Source organism: Budorcas taxicolor, chromosome 9, assembly GCF_023091745.1.
Source record: "Budorcas taxicolor isolate Tak-1 chromosome 9, Takin1.1, whole genome shotgun sequence".
NCBI classification, from domain to species: domain Eukaryota; kingdom Metazoa; phylum Chordata; class Mammalia; order Artiodactyla; family Bovidae; genus Budorcas; species Budorcas taxicolor.
Genome location: NC_068918.1, coordinates 15,433,937 through 15,460,109, shown reverse-complemented (window position 1 = coordinate 15,460,109; position 26,173 = coordinate 15,433,937). Strand labels below are relative to the sequence as shown.

General features: G+C 41.7%; 1 protein-coding gene across 1 annotated transcript in view; it reads right to left on the bottom strand.

Moving 5' to 3' along the window:
* Positions 1-9,649: 9,649 nt before the first annotated feature.
* Positions 9,650-26,173, bottom strand: part of SOGA3 (SOGA family member 3) — a 43,937-nt gene continuing 27,413 nt past the window's right edge. Inside the window, exons 4-6 of the mRNA XM_052645567.1 lie at positions 19,041-19,112; positions 11,384-12,565; positions 9,650-9,760 (exon numbers count right to left, since the gene is read on the bottom strand). Coding sequence (XP_052501527.1) covers positions 9,650-9,760; positions 11,384-12,565; positions 19,041-19,112 — 1,365 coding nt within the window. The remainder of the gene's footprint in view (positions 9,761-11,383; positions 12,566-19,040; positions 19,113-26,173) is intronic.

The window sequence follows — 26,173 nt, the reverse complement described above, 5'->3', positions numbered from 1 at the left end:
AAAGAAATGAAGTAATACAATTAGATGACAGTATACAAAGGCAATAAATATTCAGCACAGGTATTTCTGAACCTTCCCACTAAAGATTTTAAGGAAGTTTGTTTTAAGAAAAGCTCCTGCTCTTTTATACACAAAACAAATGGATTTTAAAGACCGATGCCAGCATGCCCAGCCATAGAGTAATACTCAGACATTTAGAAGTTCCTGACATTTTCAAGCAGGAGTCATAATGGCTGAAAACCTTATAGAAAAAGTGCAGTTTGTTGCATAATACAGGTTACTTTGAATCCATGTAAATATTTAAACCTTCAAATGTGAAACTGACTCAAATTATTGCTCTATACATTGGAGAGAATTTGGAAGAATCATTTGTATCTGATGTCATACTAATCCTATTTCAACATATAACAAATATGTAAAGAAATGCATATAATAATACTTAAAGTAAATGCAGAAACACAAGCTGCTGTCAAGAAAGAAAAACAGAAAATCCTGGAAAGGGTTTGAAATGATCTGTATAAATGATGATATTAAGCCACAAACTAAAACATTTTGGAAAGGGGGAAAGAGGAATATTGAGAGCATACATGTCACTAGGAAGTGTTTCCAGACTTATAGAATTTTATAGCCAGAAAGAACTGAAACTGTCCAGTCAAGCTTCTCATTTTACAGCTGAGGGAAGAGGCCTCGATGTTATTTACTCAGGGTCACAAAGCCATTTACTAGCAATGTCAGGAACAGAATCCAGGTCTGCTAATTCCTGGGGGAGTGCCTCAAAGTTTAAAATTCCAATGAGCTCAAGGTAAGGAATAGCACCCAGGGATAAGAGTTTTGGGCGTGAGACACTGACTTCTAGCCTTACCAAATCTTAAATTCATTTTTTCTAAGTCCAAATGAGGGGGTCAATACTAATATTTCATCTTCCAAGTACGATGCAGGAGTCATATAAGACAGTATTTATCTTTATAACTATTTATCTTGAAAAGTTTGTATTGTTCAATAATATAAGTCCTTGGTCAGAATATGAAGACAAAAGAATTTTAACTGAGTGATCGTAAAAAACCTGGGGATTAAAGCACCGACTTTGTCTTTAGCATATATTGCACATTTCATTTACAGTTCTCTAACTGAAGAATGATTTTGAAGCACCACAAAGTGGTTATTTATTTCATCTCTTTATGCTATAACAGCTATGGCCATATATTAGATTGGGTGGCTTTTGATTTCTTGCTTGTATAGTTTTTCATGCCCTTCTTCCTTTACTCTTTAAACATATTTGCCAGCTAAAGGGGTACTATTTTTCTATTTTTATTATAAAGAGATGGAAAAAACTGGAAGGGATGACTTTGAAAAACTGTACTCATAGCATATTAAAATTTAGAAGCTATTACACGTGCCAAATCTTAAATAATCCTTCCTTACAGTATAGTATCTGCCCTTTGCAATTTTTAAAATGCTTTATATGGGAACTCTTAGGACTTTCTGCATTTTTCTGAAACCAAAACTGCTTAAAAAGTCTGCTAATTTGAAAATTATAAATTTTAACAAATTATATCTATTTAATAAAAATAAAGTGCTTCATGAAACATCTCAGTTGTTCAGCAGAACTCTCTTGAATCTTAATCTTCCATTCTTAAGGAGAGGTCTTGGGTACTCTTAACATTCCACTTAATGAACATTTGTGAGCACCAACTCTGGGTCAGGTGTAGGGTTGGATTCTGAGGACTGCAAGAATAAAGCAAATCTTTGTCCTCAACCAGCTCCATCATCTCTGAAGATCCCTGCAATAGCAACTGCAGCATGACTACCCACTTTCTGAGTATTCCTTGAAACAAATGAATAAATACGGAGCACCTCTCTTGGTAGTCCCCACAGCATTCTGCCACCGGGAGCATCATTCAGTATTACTCTCAGACCTTGCTGTACACTGCAATCACTCAAAGAATTACTTTAAAAACTCTCCTCCAGAGACTTTTTGTACCAGACCATCCAGTGATGAGGCCCAGGTTTCTTAATTTTTATAATGTTCTACAGCTGATTCTGTCAAGTTTGGTCCTGTGTTATATGAGTCATAAAATGACAGAGTCTAGACTCTTGTGTTAGTAAAAGAAATATGATGTCAATACTTACTGGAATCTGTTTGGGGTGATTTATTTTCCATGGAGTTACATGTTTAGATTGTCATGTTCCAGCTAATGTGCTGTTTTCCCAGTGCTGAATGTTTCTCCCTTAAAATCATGGGATGCTGGCTGTCTCCTCTACTCTGAGGGATGGCGACATGTCAAATATGTTAGCCAAGCAAATCTGTCATGGGGTTTATGTACAGGCATTTCCAGATGACAGAAATATTCAAAGGAAAGAGTTTCAAACTATCTGCTTTATTTTTTAAGTACTGGTCTATATTTTGAAGAAACAAAACATTTTTAAAACATGTTTAGTTATTTAGGACTAGAGACAGATCTTGCTGACGATTTTCCAATTTGTTTCTGGCATCTCACTATATTACATTTTTTTGTTATTATATTATTATTTGTTTTTATATCACTATTTTATTTGCAGAGTCTTGACTTGGGAAATGTTGATACTGAAGATAATGATAATGTTGATAGTGATGACAATAAAAGCTAAGTGACACAGGGCCTCTTCTGGGGCTACCTCTCATTTCATTCCAGAAGAGGGCCTTGGGAATGCCTGTCCACCACAAGAGGGCCACCCTGAGACATTTCTGTTAGGCAGTTCCAGCGACAGAGCAGGGCTAAGAGGCCATTGAGGGGGTGTAATAACTTGCAGGACACAGGAATTAATTGGTATTCTCCCCACCCTGCCCCACCCCAGGATATTTCCACCCCACCTTTATCTTCTACCAGAAATGTTAGATTTATCACCGTTAAGTGACAGCATTACATTTTAAGTAACTGTCTGATAAAATGCCATTGACGGAGGAAGCGATTATTGGCTAGTCACAACTTTGTTCAGCAAAGGAGAACCAATTAAAAGAATACGAGAAATCCTCCAAAAGAACAACCCATCTCTCTAGTCTACTTGACTCCTAGTTCAAAAAGGAGGTAACAAAAATGCTAAAGGATTTAAGAAAGATGATTATTAGAAGCACAGAGCACTGTAACAAGGAACTAGAAACTATAAAGAGGCACCAATGGAAAATAGATGACTCAGTTGCCATGATTACAAACCCATCTAAGAGAAAAGGAGAACAGCTAACACACAAAAAGGGCTGGAAGGAACAGTCAAAGCTTTGATAAGAGCCTGGGAAACGGCTGTAGAGCAGAAAGAGAGACAGACAGAAGATCAGAAAGAAGAACTGAATGAGTGGTGCTTGATATTGAGGGGCTAATGCGAGAGGTCTTGATACCCAGGTGCAAAGAAAATGTGGCATCATGACTTGAGGAGGCCACGCTAAAGGGTCTGGAGATGAAGGTTCCGAAAGGGAGGCCCCCAGGCATACTTCCGATCCTCTACTGCGGTACGAGACATTTATCTCGGTACAAGATGAAACTTAAGATTATTTATTTAACATATCTAATAATGCATCAGTAATTTAAAAGGAAAACAATCAAAACAAGTAAAATATTACGAACTGAACTTGAAAAACCCTCAACAGGAAATTTGGTTTCAACAACATTCAAAGAAATATTCTCATCCTCAAGTCAAAAGCGTTACATGAATATTTTCTGAAAGGATCACAAACTGCTAAACGCCACTGATTATATGAAATTGAAGTCGCTCAGTCGTGTCTGACTCTTTGCGACCCTGTGGACTGTAGCCCACCAGGCTCCTCCGTCCATGGGATTCTCCAGGCAAGAATACTGGAGTGGGTTGCCATTTCCTTCTCCAGGGGATCTTCCCAACCGTGGGATCGAACCCAGGTCTCCTGCATTGCAGGCAGATGCTTTAACTTCTGAGCTACCAGGGAAGCCTGTGTATAGTAAATTTTAGGGCTTCTCAGGTGGCGCTAGTGATAAAGAACCTGGCTGCCAATAGAGGAGATACAAGAGACGTGGGTTTGATCCCTGGGCCGGGAAGATCCCCTCACAGAGGGCACAGCAACCCACTCCAGTATTCTTGCATGGAGAATCTCATGGACAGAGGAGCCTGGCAGGCTACCATCCACAGCGTCCCACAACTGAAGTGAGTTAGCACACACGCATGGTAAATGTTGTGAATTCGTAAAATCTTACAATTTTATTTTCAGATGCTGGATGTGGATGGTACCCTATTTAGCTATAGAGAAACCCATACAAGTGTGAACTAAAAAACCTTTTATAATTGTAACAATGAAATAAAATAATCAGGAAATGTCAACATATTTAAGCTTATTAAACAGAAGCATCTGAGGTATAACATAAGAATAGGTCCTTTGAGACAACACCACCTGGTTTGACAGCAGGAAGTGAAAGGTGGAGATTCTTCCTTGTTTAAGAGTTGAGTGTTGCCTTTGCTGGTCCTATTCTCTGATCAAGCGAGGCTGTAACAGTGCTCTACTTGAAAATGGTCCCTAAAAGTGTCAACTTTTCTCACTTTCAATCCTGACTTTACATCAGAGCATCTGACCTGAAGCATGACTGCCAGATGAAAATGAGCTATGAGAATATAGCTACCAACACCACATGAATATCTGGAGTTAAGGCTTAGCGACCAGACTGACATTCCACAGTTCACTGGCAGCCGAGGAAATAATCGTATCCCACTCTACCACACAGAATGAAATGAAGGCTAGGGAATGCAGGCCAATACACATTCCAGGCTCAGCACTGAATTTTCCCTTGTTTTGAGTTTGAGCCTGTTCTGCTTAAAAATAGCCAACTGAATTCTTTTTTTTCTTAAATCTCAGCCAAATTACCAAAGACACTCCTTCCTACGCCCAAGAATGTGCAAGCAATGGAATTTTTGTTTATTTGAATTTATTTTCAGGGTGATGTTTAAATAGCACAGTCTTCAAAGGTGCAAATAGGAGAAGAGTCCCTGTTTCAATAATTGGAGGACTGTGTTTTCTTCATGAACAAAGGAGCCTGGATGTTCCTCTCTTAGAACTAGCTTTATACAACAAAGACCATGCAAGGAACAGAATCAAAGGGGTGGGGAAGCGAGATAGTAGACATCCTTTCTGAGGTCTTGGGAGTCATCTCTGTTAACTTTTCTTCCCATGACTATATCCTGCAGTGAAAGGAAGACATCCACCCTAGATCCTGGGTGCTCACAGAACAGCCTCATGTTCCAAGGAGAAGAAGGCAAGGGACAAGGTTAACTTCCGTCTGTTGGCAATTTGCTGAAACCACCTTCCAATCACTGGCCCCCAGCAGAGACCTGAGATAGAGTCAGGCCTGATTTCCCTGACACTGGATGTATTTCCTATTGTAGATCACAATGTATAAAGATGTGTGCACACACAGGCACAAACTGGGTCATCAGTTCTTCAGTGGGTGAGGCAGAGTCGGAAAGAGCCTCCAAGTCAGTCCTATTTCCCCCCATCTTTTTCTTACTGGGGTTCATACGCGAAGAGCCTGGATGGAGTTCAAATTTCTCATGAAATTCTTCTATAAAGTCAATGGCTTAGGGATCCACAGGTAAGGTTAATAACACTGTTGCCAGGAAGAATTTAATGCTTCACAAGAGATCTGAGGACAAGGCTGATGTTTTGGATAGCCTGGACCCCCCTTGGTTAGCCTCTCCTTTCTTGTTCAGGTCACAGGATATTGACACATGTCCTGCACGCATGCTAAGTCTCTTCAGTTGTGTCTGACTCTTATGGACTGCAGCCCACCAGGCTCCACTGTCCATGGGATTCTCCAGGCAAGAATACTGGAGTGGGTTGCCATGCCCTCCTCTAGGGGAATCTTCCCAACCCAGGGATCAAACCCATATCCCTTGAGTCTCCTGCATTGGCAGGTGGGTTCTTTACCACTAGCGCCACGTGGGAAGCCTACCCTGCACTGATTTCTGTATTCTTCCATCCAAGAATGCCTCAGGCTTTTGCTGCGTTCTCTTAGGGAAATCTAACATGCGATCAGGTATGCGATAAAGAATATATTGCAACCATAAATCTGTTTTTTGCACTTCGGTAAGAATACAAGTCAGAGTTAGCTGTCTACATCTCTGTCCTTGTCAATCAGCCAGTTGAAAGCTGTGAAAATGTAGAAACTGAACCTCAATTTCTTCTATACTTAACACAGCCAATACTTCAAAATGTGTGTTAAATAAACAAAGGATCCATGCTCTATCTTTTTGCTCACATCTCTTATGTATTCTTTCTCTTTTGGGTTTGGAGGGTAGAGTCAGTTGGCATCCGTTATCCCTGGCGGATTTGTGGGACACCATATCCTCTCTATGGATCACATGGGGAAGCTTTGTGGCAGAGATGATTGTGTAACGACAAAGTGGTGGTTTGTTATGCTGTGTTGGGGGGGATTATCTTGAGGTTTTAATTCAGCGTTCACGTGCACCATTATCTCCAGGTGTGTGTGTGACCCTGACACACACAATATTCATCGTGGTTCTCCTTTCTGACACATATTATTCTGATTTGTCTTCTCTAGCTTTGTTTCTTTCAAAAACCTGTTTGAATGAAATGGGGAATTTTCTAACACTATTACCAGTATGGAAACAGAGTTGCTTTGTCATTACAGTCTTCTGGCAAAGGCCATAAGACAAAGGTAGGCATGCTCTATAAAGAGGATACAGATGTTCACTGAATGGGTGGAATTTTAAGGTCTACTAAAATCCAGACAACTGATGATTCTATATAGCTAGTATCACACAGTTTGCTGTGACATTGGTATATATGTTGTATATACATTATATACATATTTTAATAATTTAAACATCTAAAGAAGTGGTTCTTGGGAGTTAAAACATATATATATATCTGCTTGGGTTCATGTATTGGATTTCAATTAATGTGAAGTAGCATCTCAATTCTAAAAACAAGCCAGGAACTCTGATGTGCAGCTAGGATTGAAAACCAGTAATGTAAATATTTAGTTTTTGGTTCTCCTCGTGGTAAAGATAATTTCAATTCCAAAGCCAGTTTCTTAAAGCCACACAGGATACTGAATAGCTATGACATTTCTGAAGTGAACAAGTGCACCGCACACCATGCTTCCTCATAGGAACAAAGCTAGGAATCTGGGAATGACACGTATTTGAGGTTCTGGCCCTTTTCCTCTCAATGCCAGTAGAGCTTTCAGTCACTGTGACTGGAACCTGAAACACCTCCAATAACTACCAAATGCGTCATAGGTAGATGAGAGAGTCATTGCTTAGCTGACTGTATTCCAGTCCAAAGGCAATAAGCATTTCATATAAATTTCCGCCTCAAACATTTACTTTCAGTTCCACTTTCATCGCCAAAATGATTCCTCTGAGATAGCAAAAGAGAAAGTTGCTCAGTAGTACGACCCCATGGATTGTAACCCAGCAGACTCCTCTGTCCATGGGATTCTCCAGGCAAGAATACTCAAGTGGGTAGCCATTCCCTTCTCCAGGGGATCTTCCCAATCTGGGGATTAAACCCAGGTCTCCTGCATTGCAGGCAGATTCTTTACCATCTAAACCACCTGGGAAGCCCCCAAGATGGCAATCTGGGGGTTACTCAAGGTTCTAACAGTCAAATTCTGATTTTTAATTAATTTTTGATTTTTAAAGTGGTTGCTTTCCTTGAGATGAAATATTTTTTAAAGTAACATTTGCATAATTGATTAACTATAGCATTTATGCGATTTCATTTGTTCTTGTCATGAAGCTCTATCTAACCACTTGAAATCTTAAGATGAAAAGCTGGGAAGTATGTACTGACAGATTCTAACTGTTGGTTAACCACTCCTCACTCCCAGTTTCTTTTTTCCCCAAAACAAAGCAAAAACTAAAACTAAATTAAAAATCAGGTACATTAAGAGTAGGTATCCCTGACGGCTCAGAGGTTAAAGCGTCTGCCTGCAATGCGGGAGACCTGGGTTCAGTCCCTGGGTTGGGAAGATCCCCTGCAGGAGGACATGGCAACCCACTCCAGTATTCTTGCCTGGAGAATTCCATGGACAGAGGAGCCTGGGGGGCTACAGTCCACGGGGTCGCAAAGAGTCGGACACAACTGAGCAACTAAGCACATTATAAACTCAATTTGTAATTATTATGTAGTTTTTCTTTTTACTAAATTAACACTGAAAGAGAAATTTACGTGCTGAGCGACAAGGACTCAAAAGACTGTGGCCCGCACCAACTTCTGTACTGGAGCAAAGATTTTCCATATATCATTCTTTATGTAGGGGGCAAGATACTTCATTTTGTTACAGATTTTCATATCTATCCACCAACTCACCAGTATTTCTAAGTAGGTGACTTCAGTAAGTGTTCTCAATCACTCAGTCAGCATGACTCAGCATGACTGAGTCCAGTTTTCTACTCTGTAAATTGCCAGTGAGGTGGACGGCATAGGACCTTTTGGCTACAGGAAACCTATCCAGACCACTTTAGGTAGGAGGAGAAAGGGCAGTGCAGAGATTCACCAAAGTAAATTTGTCTACAGAGAAACTCCCACTGGAACTATGCTACTGGCTTTGGACTGTGACTTCATGAGATTCTACAGAATGGCTATTTTTTCCCTACTCAGAATACTCTACATACTGCATTTGTAGCGTATTTCGTGCTCCAGAAGCAGTTCTACATGGTAACCTATTACAGAGGACAGGAAGCCAGGCAACAAACTTGATTAGCAACATAGGCTCAAGTATAACAGGTAAAAAGGTTTCCCTGGGGGCTCAGCAATCATGAATCCGCCTTTGACTCAGGAGATGCAGGACGTGTGGGTTCGATCCCTGGGTTGGGAAGATCCCCCAGAGGAGAGCATGGCAACCCACTCCAGTGTGCTTGCCTGGAGAATCCTATGGACAGAGGAGCCTGGCAGGCTATAGTTCCAGGAGTCGCAAAGAGTTGGACACGACGGAAGTGACTGAACACACACGCACGTAATAAGTAAACACAGATATGGTTGGTTTGGTCAGAATGGTTGAAACTGGTCAAATGCAGAGGACAAAGATAATTCCTTTCTCAATGAACTAAGGCATAACCCACTCTCATGCTTCCAAACTCGTAGACAAGACTCCACCAGCATCACAATGACTTGTTTAGTTTCTGTGATGGTCACATTTTATTTATTCACCATAATTTTTGTTGATACTTATTGGTTATCAAAGTTATTTTGTTAATCTAATACAATTTAGCAAAAGTATTTTATAAATCTATACATTTTCTAAGATGTGACCAACTTGTGAATGTCCAGATTGTGAATCATCATAATAGTCAAATACTGAGAAATAATTGAGAGACTTGGGAAATGTTCACAGTCATTCTTACAGTGATTTAAGAAGAGTACAAATCAAAATGTAAAAGAAAGTAGTAAAAATGAAAATGATTTATAAAAAGAGAAGTCATACTTACACCCTTACCTGAAATATTTAATGCTCAGGCTTCTTACTGAATTTGGTAGTGGGAAGATGCGTCTTTTTAAAGAAATAAGCAGTCTTCAGTGTTTTTATAGCATTGGTTACTACAGAAATTATACTTCTTTTACTTCTTGTCTTGAAGCGTGAACAAAACAAACAAACTGAAATACTACAATGAATGGTAAATGATGAAAGGTTTACAGTACAAAAAACAGTGTAAAAAGGAAGACAAGTTTAAATATTGTTGTGTAAGAAAGTGATGAAAATAATACAAGAATGAGAATAAGTAAAATGATAGGCTGGAACATCTGGGAAGGTAAATGCAAAGACAAAAAGAAGAATTAATTAATAATAATTTTTAAAACTTAAGTTTATATCAACTAATCTACATATCCATTCAACTTAAAATAAAGACCCCTCCCTCATATATACTTACAAAGTCTGAAAGCCTACTGTTATATACATACGTTCTCTTACTCTGATTGCTATTTCTTTCTGAGAGTATAATTGAAAAAACACATGCACAAAGTATTCAAAATCTGCAACAAGGAAATTAAAAACCAACTATTTGATATAATACATTGAGAAAAAATCATTAACATTTCAAAATTCAACAAGTTTTATCATAAAACTTTTTATATTTTTAAATAGCAAAGCAAAGCAGCATGCAAGATAAATAAGCGATAGGGTTGGGATTTTTCTAGTTGTGACTAACAGGCAGTTAATCTAATATCATGCTTCTGAGTATAAACTGATTTTTAGATTTAAACCTCTTGCGTGCCTTAAAAGCCATGCAAGCTGTTGCTCTTCTGTGGGTTCTCCAATGGATACAAGATACCAGGCTTGCCAGAAGGGTAGTACTGCCTGTTTGCTTTGTAAACTCTCTTTTATGTGGTCACCTCTGACAAAATGCATTGGTTTTTGGCCACCATACCTGGCTAGAGGAGATCAGTCCAATTCATCAGATGTGCCTCTACAATTAGGATGAAGGAAAAATGCTGGTTTTCCCTGTGCGGGAATAGTTATTACTATTTCTCTGAATTAGTGCTGCCTTGAGGCTAAAGTGTAACACTCCTTCCCCAGCCTGAGGGTCTTCTATAGAACAGACAGTGATTTTCTCTAGAAATAAATATCATGTTACTTTGACTGGTGGTAGGTACAACAGTGGCTTTTATTTGCTCCTCTTGTAGGGAGGGCTCCAGACACAAAAGCATCTCTCTTTACCTCTGGTTCCCTGGTGGCTCAGCGGTAAAGAATCCGCCTGCCAATGCAAGAGACACAGGTTCGATCCCTGGATTGGGAAGATCCCCTGGAGAAGGAAGTGGCACCCCACTCCAGTATTCTTGCCTGGGAAATCCCATGGACAGAGGAGCCAGGCGGGCTATAGTCCATGGGGTCACATAGAGTCGGACATGACTGAGCGACGAAACCACCACCACCACCACCAGTAGTTATGCATCAATACTGATCATTTAGTGATTTAAAAATACATTAAGCTTAATTTGAATCTTGGCTCAAAAACCACAGACCAGCAATTGAAGATTTCTATTTGGGATCTTCCTACGGCAAAATCTATTAGAATCAGTAGAGTTAATACTGAAAATGTCGACCTTCAATAATAATGTATCTTAGAAATCCTTCCATCTTTACGCAAAAACTGGGAGAAGGGAGAGGTGGGTATATCTCTCTGAAACAGACCAGAGAGGGAACAATTAACTTAGTAAGCGATTGGATGACGAAAACCTCAGGCCTGAAGAAGGACAGGGTGGAAGAACAATCGCGCCGTGGAGCTTCCAAGCCCAGAGAGCCTCTGAGCTGGGGTTTCCCTAAAGCGGGGCGTGGAGGTGGGTGCGCGGAGTCGCCCCTCCGGGGGCCGCGGCTCCGCGGACCAGCCTCGCCAGCGCCGGGGCTCGCAATAGGCAGAACTGTACCTGACTCACGGATATGGGCTCCTCGGCGCCGGCGTCGTCGTTGGACTTGGGCACCTCGAGGCGGTCGATGAAGGTCTGCAGCTCCTTGCGGAAGGCCTTCATCTGCGCGTTGATGCGGTAGAGCAGCTCGTGCTCGCGGATGCGGCTGCCGTCGTCCTCCTCGTCCATGAGTCCGAACAGGTCCCCGTTGGCCACGTAGATGCGCGCCTCGGTGATGATGGTGCTGGTGTCGGCGATGAGGCGGTCGATGGTCTTGCCCAGGCGCTCGGCCTCCGAGCGGATGTCCTTCATCTGCTGCCGGTCGGAGAAGCTCTTGGGCCAGGGCCCCGGCGGCGGCGCGGGGTAGAAGGAGCGGGTGGGCGTGAGGCAGCGGATGTTGCGCACCTCCTCCGAGTCGCTCTCGCCGCCGATGGGCCCTTCTCGCTTGCGATGCGGCGGCCGCGAGTCGTCGTCACTCTCCTTTTTGCCCGCGTCGCTCTCGGCGTCGCTGTCACGCGGGCTGCCGCGGATGCCCAGGTGCGAGGCCAGGTCGTAGCGCTGCATGTTGGACATGAGCACGCGGTTCTCGTACTGCAGCTGCATGACCTTGCCGCTGAGCTCGTTGATCTGCAGGCGCGCCGCCTTCAGCTCCTCCTGCAGGGCCTCGGTCTTGGCGCTGTCGTGGTGCCGCGCGCTCTCGTGGCCCCCGGACTTGTATTTGTACTTGTTGAGCTCCGCCGTGATGCGCTTGTTCTGCTCCTCCAGGTCGGCCACGTTCCTGCGCAGCAGCTCCGTCTCGTCCTCCACCAGCTGCAGGTGCTGCCGCAGCTCCGACAGGGATTCGCTCTGCTCCCTCATCAGGGGGTTGGCCGAGCCGTTGAAGTCGTCGCCCCGCAGGTCGTCCAGTTCCGCCTTCAGGCCTCGGTTCTCCACTTCCAGTTCCACGATCTTTCTGCCCAGGATGTTGGCTTCTTCCTCCACCAGCCTCAGCCGCAGCTTGAGCTCGGCTTCTCTGGTGCTGGGCGGACCCCCGGCTTCTCCTTTGGGCAAAGGACTGTCCAGATCCCCGTAAAAGGATCGGTACTTCTGGAGCTCGTGTTCGAATCTGTCCTTTTCTTTGTCGATCTTGGCCATTTTCTTTCTCATCAGAGCGGCTTCTTCCTTCACGAACTGCAACTGGCATTTCAGATCTTCATTGTCCTCCTCAATTGGGAAAAAGAAAAGGAAGGGGATAGGAGCTCATTTTTCATGTAAAGAAAGAAAACAACCAGAAAGGGACACCTGCGGAAATCATTCCCTTTCCTTGCAAGTTAAGATTTAATGAGACAGAAGGAGAGACAGAGACACAGATGGTGTATGTTTTCTTCAAATCATTTAAATTCTTTGGCAAATAAAAGATCAGGACAACATTATACCCTGAAAACAAAAAGAGAAGGGAATATAAGAAGAGAAAAACTGTGGTCATCACTGTTCACGAAATTATATGTTCCCAATGCATACAGCTGGTTTTGACTGTCATTTTCAACAATGTTCACTTTGTTTTGTTTTTCGTGGGGTTTGAATTCCCCGGACTGTAGTAAAGATGAAAAACATTCCCTGGAAGGAAGATGTGGTTGGTATGCACTCCCTGCCATTTATTGAGCTCTGACTCTTAGCCAGAGTCTATGAAGTTCTCAACATATATGACCTCATTTAATGTGTAAATTTAGGAGTAGGTATTACAACAACTGGTTTAAAGATGTTCATCAAATTGTTCAAGGTTACACTGCTATTAAGTAGCAGAGGACCAAGGTGAAATTTGAATTCAGTTCTGACACTAAGGCTCAGTTAGGTACATGGTCACAGAGCCATACAGAAAATAATCTATCCTCCATCTTCATTCAAGGGAGAATTGTTTTTAAAGCCTTTAAAATAGATAAAGTTTAACACAGGAATGGTCCATCCAAGAAGAAACTGGTTCCACCTAGATCACTTTTAAAATGGGATGTATTCCCATAAGTCTGAAATGGCTCGAACTGGTTCTGCCTGATGAAAGAATGATGGAGTAGATCTTACAGAACAGGGGTCCCCAACCTCTGGCATCTAATGCTTGATTATCTGAGGTGGAGCTGATGTAATAATACTAGAAATAAAGTGCAATAGATGTTATGCATTTGAATCATTCTGAAATCATCCTCGCCCACTATGCCCTTGTCTGTGGAAAAAATTGTCTTCCATGAAAACTGGTTTCTCTGATAGCTCAGTTGGTAAAGAATCCACCTGCAATGCAGGAGACCTGGTTTGATTCCTGGGTCAGGAAGATCCTCTGGAGAAGGGATAGGCTACCCACTCCAGTATTCTTGGGCTTCCCTTATGACTCAGATGGTAAAGAATCCACCTGCAATGTGGGAGACCTGGGTTTGACCCCTGGGTTGAGAAGATCCCCTGGAGAAGGGAAAGGCTACCCACTGCAGTATTCTGGCCTGGAGAATTTCATGGACTGTATAATCCATGGGGTCGCAAAGAGTCAGACACGACCGAGTGACTTTCACTTTCACTTTTCATGAAAACTGGTCCCTGGTGCCAAGAAGGTTGGGGACTGCTGCTATAGAAGTTCTTCTCACACATTCGTAGGCACTCTTCAAACCCTAATCATTAACTAAATGGAAAATTACAAACAGAAAAATGGAAATCAACTCTTTCTCTGAAAGCTAATATAAATGCACATTATAATGTTCACGGACGTATTTCCCAAGGATGATTTCCCAAAATTCTCTTTTAAGCAGGCACTTTGGGCATATCTTGTGACTTTGGTGGACTCTGGTTGCTTCATTTCAAAAAATGGGAATAAAAATGCCCTTCTTTTCCAGCACTGAGTCAGCTATGTTTGAGATGAATTCTGGTAAAAAAATGTAGCAACCACGGAAGGTGAAGGTGAGGAGAATAACGAGCTTCTGCCAGGGATGCCCAGTAAATACAGGCCAGAGCTTTCCAGATGGAAGAGAGGCAGAGCAGGGCACAGGGCTCTTATGCTCCCATCCACTAATGAGAATGAGCATGAAGGTCTGAGAGCTACGGAGTGTGCAGAGCCTTAATGTCACATTCTTCATATCATTACATCTTCACACTAGACCCACGAGGAAGGTGATATACAATATCTACTTTACAGATAGGGCAGCTTCACAGAAGAGCCAAGTTAATGTGACAGAGCACATCGGTATTCAGACTGATTCTCAAAATCATGTTTTTCCACTGCACATGATGCCTCTAGAAATGATGTGCAAGAGGAAAAAAGGAGGACGATGAGTTAAAATAACAAAATCAGATGTGTTGGCTTGTATGCTTTCCTCTAGAAGGGGTTCACAAGAAAAGAGAGAAATCTAGAGAGATGAGAGAACCCCAGGAGCACAGTGAGAGAAAGGGGTTAAGAATATATGTCACAGGAAGATTAGATATGAGAATCCATTTCACCAGGAAAGAAAGAAGCTGCCTTGCAAGAGACTATGTGTGGGGGTCCCCTGGACTAATTCAGTGAGAATGAAACCAAGGACATGTTGTGTGTGTTAGTCACTCAGTCATGTCCGACCCTATGTGATCCCATGGACTGTAGACCCCCCAGGCTCCTCTGTCCACAAGAGTCTCCAGGCAAGAATATTGAAATGGATTGCCAAGCCTTCCTCCAGGGGATCTTCCCAACCCAGGTGTTGAACCCGGGTCTTCTGCATTGCAGGTGGACTCTTTACCATCTGAGGCACAAGCCTAAGGACATATCACAGTGTCTAATATCACATCAGCAGAAGAGTCAAAGATAACCCTGATGTTTTTGAGCTTAGGTGTCTTGATGGATTGTGTTGCCAATAACAGAAACAGAGACTGAACAAAGAGGATCAGCTTTTAGGGGAAGAATATGGGTTTAAGTATATTAAAATGGTGCCTTTGAGGTGTGTCCGCAGAGGGATACGCAGTAGAAACATCTATCAATAGGAATCTCAGGCCCACAATTAGCAAGATTACAGCCCTGGACCTGGAGACAGCTTGGGCCCAGAGAGGAGGACATGAGGATGAGATGCACAGAGGTGATGGCTGAGGCTATTGCAGTGGCTTCAGAGGCAATCAAAGGGGAGAAGAAAAGAAAGGGAGACTGAAAAGAAATGATCAAAAGTTGGAGCCCGGAGCAGGACAAAGTCATTAAAGCTAAGAATTAGAAATAATGCTTGAATAGAAAGGTGACCAACAATATGCATGCCGAATATGCCTTTATCTAGACTAGGTTCTGTCAGGAAGTAAGAGTAGGTGAGATGGGGAAACCAGCTAGGCTCCATGTTCTGTCAAAGTCCTTGACTGCATGGAAGGCCTTTAGTTGCTAGTTAAAAAAAAAAAAAAGTTCACATAATCCTGCAGTTTGAATCTAACTAAAGCAGCAACAAAGTTTAATATATAAGTCATAGATTGGAACAGAATGACAAGCAAATATAAAAGAGGAGGATATCCCATTTGTGTATATGTAAACTCTCCTGTCCAAAGGAATGAAAACATTAAAAGTATGTTATGAGTTGGACACGTATTGCATGTAGCAACGTCATGAATCCTGTTGTTAGGATCAAACAGACGCCATGACAGGCTTCAGGGGGCCAAGGCAGGCCTAAGTCTCCTTTACAGCGGGGCTGAGTTATTGCCAAGGAGGAGCTGAGATCATCCTCTGCCGGCGCCAGGTCTTGACCAATCAGTATACTCCCTGTAGCCTGGTTCAGGCTTATCAGGACGAGGATGAAAACCCCCTGAGAAAGCCGGTGCGCGCGAAAATCTAGCCAATTAGTAGATGCTAAGGAACCCTTGCAACCAATCCGCCCCTGCCAATTCCCTGTCTTTGTCTTAAACCTATAAATACTGCTGTAATTCAGGGCTCGGGGCCCTTGCTCCACTCCACTGCGCTGGATGAAACTTGGGCGCTGGCTCGAGCTAGCAATAAATTCCCTTTTTGCGTTTGCATTGCTGTGGATGTCTTGTTCTCTCAGTTCTGGGGATTGGGACCTTGGGCATAACACTGTATGTCAATGTGCCTTGCATCCTGTATGTCAGAATCCTGTATGTCAAGGTACCTTGTATCCTCATCCTGTAACCATTTGGAACTGGGCAGGGACATCCAATACGTAAATGTGAAATCATTAATCAGAGATTGTATGGAAAGTGCCCGGTTGAAATGTAACTGATCAGAGATGCTTGCTTCTATTTTCCACAACTAATGGCAGTCAAGAAACATTACAATGCTTTGAGATGCAAAGCAAGTTATCTCTTCTTTTTTTTTTGTATGGTAAAGACTCACTCTTAAGAAGATACAACCATAAGAGGAAGGGGAACACTAAGATGATGAGGGCCCAAAGAAGAGAGCTGAGCTTAGCTTTACCTTAGCCATTTCTAGAGCTAAACTGCACTCTAATAAATTAACTCATTGGAAAAGACCTTGATGCTGGGAAAGACTGAGGGCATGAGGAGAAGGGGATGACAGAGAATGAGGTGGTTGGATGGCATCACTAACTCAATGGACTTGAGTTTGAGCAAACTCCGGGAGACACCGAAGGACAGGAAAGCCTGGTGTGCTCTATAGTCCATGGGGTCACAAAGAGTAGGACACAGCTGAGTGATTGAACAATAGCAACTCATTTAATCTGTGCAACAACTCTCTGTTATGACCCCATTTTAAGGATGAGGAAACACAGGCATAGAAAGAATAACTTGTCTAAGGTCATGTAGCTGGTTTGTGGCAGAGATTTCCATGTAGGCAACCCAGTCCTAAAGTTACTGTTTTTAACTGCTCTGCAAGACCATTTCTCAGTATATAAAGTCACTGTGCCGCTGGAGGAATATGTGGGGAATACATAAGGGAAAGTGAACGAAATAAAACACAAAGCTGTCCAATAGGAGCAGGTTGAACCGTATGAAATTGCCATTTGTGTAGGTCACAATCAACAGCATGTTGGCAACTTCATATGGCTCATCTAGAAAAGGGGTACATGGAAGTATTCAAAAGTGTGTATTGATCCTACTCCAGAGTGCCGGACATTACACACTGATGAGCACAAGCTGAATAAGATGGTCCCTGGCTACAGTATGGGGGCTTCCCTGGCGGCTCAGAGGGTAAAGAACCTGCCTGCAAGGCAGGCCCCAGGTCCCACTGAAAAGCTAACGAAAGCTGCACGTGTCTTTTGGAGAAAAGTGCCTACATGCACATGGAGTAGGGGTCCACAGAGCCAGGAACAAGCATTTAAGGATTCCTGGGTTAGAGAATATGGGTGAAAAGAATAAATAAACTTTAACATGGGAGGTATAAGAATAGCTCAAACATAAGTTAAAAAAAATAAACTGTAGGTTAAAGCTGACTTGAGACTTTAAAGTAGGGAGTATAAAGCACTTTCTCCCTAAATGAGGTTGGGGAAGAAAATTGATGGATAAAATTATGGCAAGACAGAGTTAGAGAGTTGTGGCTGCAGAACATATATGAACTTATTAAGGGAGGATGAGACAGGTACAGATTGTAAAGAATCCACCTGCAATGCAGGAGACCTGGGTTTGATCCCTGGGTGGGAAAGACCCCCTGGAAGAGGGAATGGCTACCTCCTCAAGTATTCCTGCCAGGGAAATCCCATGGACAGAGCAGCCTGGTGGGCTATAGTCCACGGGTTTGCAAAGAGCTGGACACGACTTAAGCAACTTAGCATGCATGCACAAGACAGTTACAAAAGGGAGATGACTTTGGTAGAAGACTTGGCATTCTAGAACTGCTGAGGCCTATAAATGTTCATGTCAGTACCAAGGGGAAAATGAAGAGAGAGGGGCGAGAGAGAACAGGAAACTCAACAATTACTATGTTATGCTTTTAAAAAAGAGTGAGATCAACTTTTTCAAATTTGAATATTTAAACACGGCTTTAGTTAAAATTATTACCAAATGAGAAAATACCTTGTAAGAATGAAAAAAAATACATATGCTATAGTATTATAGATCCCAGTTTACACCTTTAAAAATAAATATTTAGCCAAGTATTTTTAGCGACCCATAATGTCATAGCTGCCCCTAAGTATCTCGTCTTCTGTTTTAAAATCTCCTTTATTACATCCACCAGCACCTCTGCTCACCATAAAAGCTAGGCTTTACTGTGGCTGTGTTTCTAAGGTTCTTAACATGCCCATGTTGAGGACATGTTTTAAGTTTTATTTTTATTCCTTTATTTCTTTTCTTGGCTCTCCCAATCATGGTAGAGAATTACTTCATTCTGGGACTCTCCAAAACTAAGATGAGTCTCTCTTTTCCCTCTGCCATCTTTCCTACAACATTCCTTTCTTTCTCCTCTCCTGATACTATAGGAACAGCTATTCTGATGTCCTTATTAATTATGGGTGAACAAGATTAGCACCATGGGTATAGTTCTTAAATGCAGCAATGCATAAAGGGCTAATGACATTTTGCTATGTGATTACAATACAAAAGCAATAGTAACAGGGATGTTAGTGCTAGTTTTTTAAGCAAAGATACTGAATGTTTTATATTGCCTCCAGCATTTACAGCTACATAATGGATACACATAACGTAATTCTGTTTTACACAAGTACGTCTCGTTATTATGTCTACATATAGATGCAGCTTATCATTATGTACATTTAGAGGTGTTTGATGTACTAGTTGAAATTTTATTTCTACATACCTCTGTGGGAGTCTGCTGAGACTTTTTTTCAGATTTTGGCAAATCTTTGCTTCCTCTTCTCTTTAAAGATAGCTGAAACAAAGCATGAATAGGTTTAGTTTGATAAACTACACATTAAATTCAATTTTAGTTTTAAGAGTTCTAATCTCTTATGATTAAAAAAAAAACCAAGCCAAATAAAAAGTTCAATAATCATAAGAGAGGGAAAAAACCCAAGCCATATATATTTTACTTTGGACGGGAGTATATATCACAATAGAAGAATAGCTGGCAATTATCATGTTGATCTGAGAAATATAGGAAACCTACTATTAAAAATGCAGGAAAGCAACTTGGAGAGAATTTAGATCAATAACTTAATATACTTATATTGCAAATGAAAGCAAATCCTTGTTATCATTGTACATCATTGAAGAAAAAAAAAAGAAGAAAGTATTATTTCTGGTTGGACATAAGGTTGTTATAAGATTATCAAGACCAACTCTCGGTGGATTTATGTAGAATTTGAAGAATCTCACTCTTTCCTAATCACTCACTCATGTAAACAAACATGATACACATGTTCATATCCACACTTACACATGTGTAAAACAGTTGGGAGTGGTAGGGGTTACACTGAAATGGAGGCATCATGCTTTTTCTAAAGGAGCAGGATGATGAGAAAGAATTAGAAATGTAGGCTTTTTCAAAAGAAGCTGGAGATTTGGATAGTTATGTAAAATCTTCCACGTTTTACTTAACTGAAATTCACACAAACAACACTTTGCAGGTCAGAAAAAAAATACACATTGAGTGCCAAATCCTCTGAGACCGGCAGTGTTTGATCTCTGGTGCTCGTTTCCATTTCTCACCACCAGTAAAATAAAGTCGTTCTGTATGAGTAATAATCCATGTGTATGAAAATCTATCATGTACCAAATATTGAGCTGGACACACAAGGATCAAACATATAATGTACCCACCATCAGTAAGTTCACAACCTGGCGAGGAAGACAGAGATACAAACGCAAACAATTTAGTACAAGCTGGCAAATGCCGTGCTTTAGGTTCTGTAATGAAGGGACTTTGTCTCAGTGTGGCATCTCCACCATGAGAATAATGGTTGCCACATAGCAGATGTTGCAACAAAATATTTGCTGAGCTAATGAGTGAATGAGAAATATGAGATTCTGAGGTCAAAGAGGAGGATGGCGGTACAGGCTGACGGTAAAGGCAGGCTCAGTTTCTCAAAAGAACAGGCTTCATGAATTTGCCAAGAACTGCAAGTTAAATTCCTCACATGCTAATTTCTAACCTATTTCCAGTGCTAAACACAGGCATATGTTCAGGCTGCAACTGCTTTCATTCAGTATAAAACGGTAACTACGGAGCCAAATGAATAGTCTACGTGGTTACTTATTTCTCTTTTACAGAAATTCTCCATGTTGCTTGTATAATTTTCTCAGAAGCTGTGGGGACTGATTCACCATAACCGAAAGTGATTTAGGAATGAAGCAGCAAAAATTGTCTCAAGAAAACCAGGAATACAGTGAGCCATCACTCGGGACTCGTGGAACCATCTGTATAGGGGCTATCTATGAAGATGTGCCTAAGTTCATTTTATTAAATATTTATGGAATGCTCTTAGTTTGAATTTATTCCATTTTATGTTTATCTAGTGCTTACTAATGTACTTTATAAGGTACAATAATAACACTAACACAGTCTCGGCTCATTATGATTTTCCTGATTTACTTGACAAATGGTCTGTTCAGTCTGCAATTTACTAGTGTGGTGAAAGCAATGATAATGCAGAAGCAATATTAACTGGCATTGAGTACTAGTCATATCAAACACAATTTTTTAAGTTGTAAATGATAAGGGGCTTCCCAGATGGCACTAGTGGTAAAGAACTTGCCTGCCAGTGCATGAAACTATGAGATATGGGTTCAGTCCCTGGGTTGAGAAGATCCCCTGGAGAGCAGCCCACTCCAGTATTCTTGCCTGGAGAATCCCTGGACAGAGGAGCCTGGGAGGCTATGGTTCATAGGATTGCAGAGTCGTGCAACCCAGAGTCATTGCATGACTGAAGCATCTTAGCGCGAACATAGATGGTAAAAATAAAGCTGAGAGAGGTTAACTAGATTATTTAAAGCAGTGGTTTTCCAAGTATGGTCCCCACAGTAACATCATCAGTGTCACTTGGAAACTTGTTACATGTGTAAATTCTCAGGACCCATCCCAGAGCTACTGAATCAGAAAGTCAAGAGATGGAGACCAGTGAGCCATGGTTGAGCCAGCTCTCCAGGTGATGCTGATGCATGATAAAGTTTGAGAAGTACTAGTCTAAAGTCACTGCGTGGTAAGTAGCAAAATCAGGCCTTGACCCAAGTCTTTCGGATCTTTTGTTGCTGTTGTTGTTCAGTCACCAAGTTGTGTTCAGCTCTTTGTGACTCCATGAACTGCAGCACCCCAGGCTTCCCTGTCCTTCACTAACTCCTGGAGTTTGCTCAAACTCATGTCCATTGAGTTGGTGATGCTCTCTAACCATCTCATCATCTGTTGCCCCCTTCTCCTTTAGCTTCAATCTTTCCTAGCATCAGGGCCTTTTCCAATGAGTCAGCTCTTTGCATCAGGTGGCCAAGGTACTGGAGCTTCAGCTTCAGCATCAGTCCTTCCAGTGAATATTCAGGGATGATTTCCTTTGATATTGACTGGTTTGACCTCCTTGCAGCCCAGGGGACTCTGAAGAGTCTTCTCCAGTACTATAATTCAAAAGCATCAATTCTTTGGTGCTCAGCCCTTTTTATGGTCTAACTCTCACCTCCATACATGACCACTAGAAAAACCATAGGTTTGACTATATGGACCTTTGTCGGCAAAGTGATGTCTTTGCTTTTTTAATATGCTGTCTGGTTTTATCATAGCTTTCCTTCTAAGGAGCAAGCATCTTTTAATTTTCATGGCTGTGATCACCATCCATGGTGATTTTGGAGCCCAAGAAAATAAAATCTGTCACTGCTTCCACTTTTTCCCCTTCTGTTCATCATGAAGTGATGGGACCAGATGCCATGATCTTAGTTTTCTGAATGTTGAGTTTTAAGACAGCTTTTTCCCTCTCCTCTTTCAGTCTCATCAAGAGGCTCTTTAGTTCCTTTTCACTTTCTGCCATAAGAGTGGTATCCTCTGCATTATCCGAGGTTGTTGATGTTTCTCCCAGAAATCTTGATTCCAGCAAGCTTGATTCTGATCTTTATTATTATTTACTAGATCACAAAGAAGAAAGGCTTAATCCAGCCTAGGGCTGGAGATGGAATGGGGAGCTAGAGATGATTTCCAGAAAGAAGTAGAATCTTATCTTGACTCTGGTAGATGAGGAGTAATACAGCATGGCACCCCACTCCAGTACTCTTGTCTGGAAAATCTCATGGACGGAGGAGCCTGGTAGGCTGCAGTCCATGGCATCGCTAAGAGTCAGACACGACTGAGCGACTTCATTTTCACCTTTCACTTTCATGCATTGGAGAAGGAAATGGCAACCCACTCCAGTGTTCCTGCCTGGAGAATCCCAGGGACGGGGGAGCCTGGTGGGCTGCCGTCTGTGGGGTCGCACAGAGTCAGACATGACTGAAGTGACTTAGCAGCAGTAGCAGCAACACAGCCGAAGATGGAGAGGAGAGGAAAGAACAAAGCATTCCATGTAGAAAGACCATTGCTGGGACAGAGATATTTGGGATGGCTGTAACAAAATGTGAGGAGAGGGTGACATGGGATTTACTATCAGATCTTGAAGGACATTGAAGAAAGCTTCAATTTTATTTCAGGAAGGTCAAACTATTGTCCTGAGGTCAGTTAGGACAATTAAGAGGTCTAATTATTAATTTATCACATTTTGTTAGTAAATTAGAATAATTAATGATTAAATTACATTATTAGGTTAATTGAATTTAATTGTTAAATCAAGTTATTAGTCTTTTAAAGGAGGGTCCATAATCAGACTGTCATAGAAGAAATACAAAGACACAAAGGAAGCAGTCCAAATGCCCATAAAGTAAAGGGATGACATGCAAGGGAAATGAGGGAAAGCATGCTCTAGTTCTGAGAACTTTTGGTGGGGGGAGTGGGGAGGTCTTTGTTTTTTATTCACTACATAGATATAATATTTGTTGACTTCTAGCCTAATATACTGGAGAAGGAAATGGCAACCCACTCCAGTATTCTTGCCTGGAAAATGCCATGGATAGAGGAGCCTGGCAGGCTATAGTCCATGGGGTTGAAAAGAGCTGGACACAACTAAGCGACTGTGCATGCAGGCACAGCGTATACAGGGATCTTCCCAACCCAGGGATTGAGCCCGGGTCTCCCGCATTGTTGACAGACACTTTGCCATCTCAGCCACCAGGGAAGTCCTCATATACGGCTATACAAATAGGATTGGGAAATATTTCACTCTCCCACCAAAGGGCTAACTATTTATGATGGTAAAAAGAATGCAGATGATTAACTAAATCAGTAGACAGAATTAACTCCATTTATTAATGAAGAACAAATAAAAGATGGAGAGAGGGAAAAAACAGCTATGATTCTCTCTCTCTCTCTCTCTTTTTTTTTTTTTTTTCCTGTTTTTGGCTGTGTCCCTCAGCTTGTACAGCTTCCCTGGTGGCTCAGATGGTAAAGAATCCACCTGCAATGACCTGGGTTCGATCCCTGGGTTGGGAAGATCCCCTGGAGAAAGGCATGGCAACCCACTCCAGTGTTCTTGCCTGGAGAATCCAATGGACAGAGGAGCCTGGCAGGCTACAGTCCATGAGGTCGCAAAAAGTTAGACCCAACTGAGCAGCTAAGCATAGCTCAGCTTGTAGGATCTTAGTTCCCAGCCAGGGATTGAACCTAGGCCCTTGGGAGTAAAAGCACAAAGCCTTGGCCACTGGACCTCCAGGGAATTCCCTATGATTCCAGATCTGGGGAAATCAGAGAAAATCATCCAAGAGGGCTGATATTTGAAGGATACATGACATTTCAACAGAAATAAAACCAAGTGAGCAACAAAGGCAAAGATGTGGAGAAATAAATGTGCTTTATAGATTTGCTGACTTCTGAAAGGAAGTGATGGAGGTAGAGACACTGGAGAGTTGAAGTACAATGCTTCAGGGATTGAGGTCAGCATGTGGAAGTAAGAAATTCACACTTTATCCTGTGGGCAATGTTAAAATGAGCCCTCTGAATTAATATAGGAGAAATGCTGAAACTAGCCCATCTTTTCCTAAGAGGCATTTTCTATTTTACTTTTATTTAAATATCACTCAAGTGGGATGTCAAACTCAAATAGAATTCTGAGTAAAGGTTTCCCCCTGAATAAAAATATATTGCCTTTAAGGCACGTCTAGGGCCACACATACCTTTAAGTAGCACATTTAAATTTTCAATAAATATTTGACCATCTTTTCATATTCCAGTAAGTTTTTTATTAACTTCCTGAGTCCAGTGAAACAAAGACAAGAGATTCGCTTGGGTAGAGAAAGCTGGAAAAATAAGTTAAGTCTAAACAGTCTCTTTCCTATGAGGATAACATTTTGTTACCTCCCTCCACCCCCCATCATCCTTCCCCATCTTCATGGACTAAATCTAGGAACCTCTATAAGGGGACCAGTTCAGGAAGCTAGAGCTAAATCTCATATTGGTTCTCAAAGTAGGCACTTCAGGTGACTCTCTAGAGAAATATACTGAAATCATGTCTTCTCCACATCATAATTCCTTGCATTCCCATCCTCAGCTATCCAAAAGACTGAAATTCTTTTTATCCATGTCAAGGCCAAGAATTAGAGAGTTTTACCAAAAATTGTTTGCATTGCAATTATATAAGTTGGACTTGTGTTCTAAAATGTTTCGAGACTGACTTCCTTCAGCAATTAAAATTTGGGTCATTTCTTAATATGTGGCATCTTTGTGTTTTTAGGATATTAAACACAGAGAAGAACTTGTCTAAAATTCTATTTTTATACATGTTATATGCATAAACATGTACAAAAATCTCATGTTTTTAAATTAAAGAGAGGTCCATTTGCATAGCAATTAAATTAAGAAGGAAACCGTAAGTGTATTAATATAGGATTTGTGCGTGTGTTAGTTACTCAGTGGTGTCCTACTCTTTGCGACGCTACGGACTGCCGCCCACCTTTGGGATGCTCTGTCCATGGAGTTTTCCCGGCAGGAATACCAGAGTGGGTTGTCATTCCCTTCTCTAGGGGATCTTCCTATTTCAGGGATTAAACCCAGGCCTTTTGCATTGCAGGCAGATTCTTTACCATCTGAGCCACAAGGGAAACCCAATATAGGATTTATGGAGCACTAAATGTGTGCCACATACTTCTCCAAATACTTGATATGTTCCCACTCATTTAATCTTACCCATCTTAGGAATTTGCCACCATCATCTGAGGCAAACAAGAGATAAATCTCTCAGCTTGTGTTAGAGCCAGGATGTACATTATCCAGCTCACAACTTCTGCTCTGAACAAATACATTACATCCCACTGCTACTCCAAAAGAATTAAAATACAGAGTTATACTATTTCTGGGCATATCCTTCTGCATGCTATTACACCAGGGCTCCAGCTGCCAGGGGTTTGGGGCACTGGTCTATAGAGATTACACAGGAGCAATGTATTTTCCTATTTATTTTCAACATAGGAGTTGGCAAAAGGAACATATACACCCATTCGTTCTCACAGTCATCTTGTAAATGCTTGTGACTTCAGGGCAACATCGGAAGTGAGGCACGAGGATTTCTGACTAAAATCTAAGGAAAACTGAAAGCGGCAGGAAGTCTGACTCTTCTACAGTCTGAATGTTTGTGTCTCCTCGAAATTCCTATCTTGAAATCCTAAAGCCTAAGATGGTGGTGACAGGAGGTGGGGCCTTTAGGAGGTCCCCAGATCATGAAGGTGGAGCCTTCAAGAGTGCCCTTATTAAAAAGACTTCGGGCTTCCCAGGTAGTTCAGTGGTAGAGAATCCGCCTGCTAATGCAGGAGATGCAAGAGACCCGGGTTCGATCCCTGGGTTGGGAAGATCCCCTGGAGAAGAAAATGGCAACCAACTCCAGTGTTCTTGCCTGGAGAATTCCATGGACAGAAGAGCCTGGTGGGCTGCAGTCC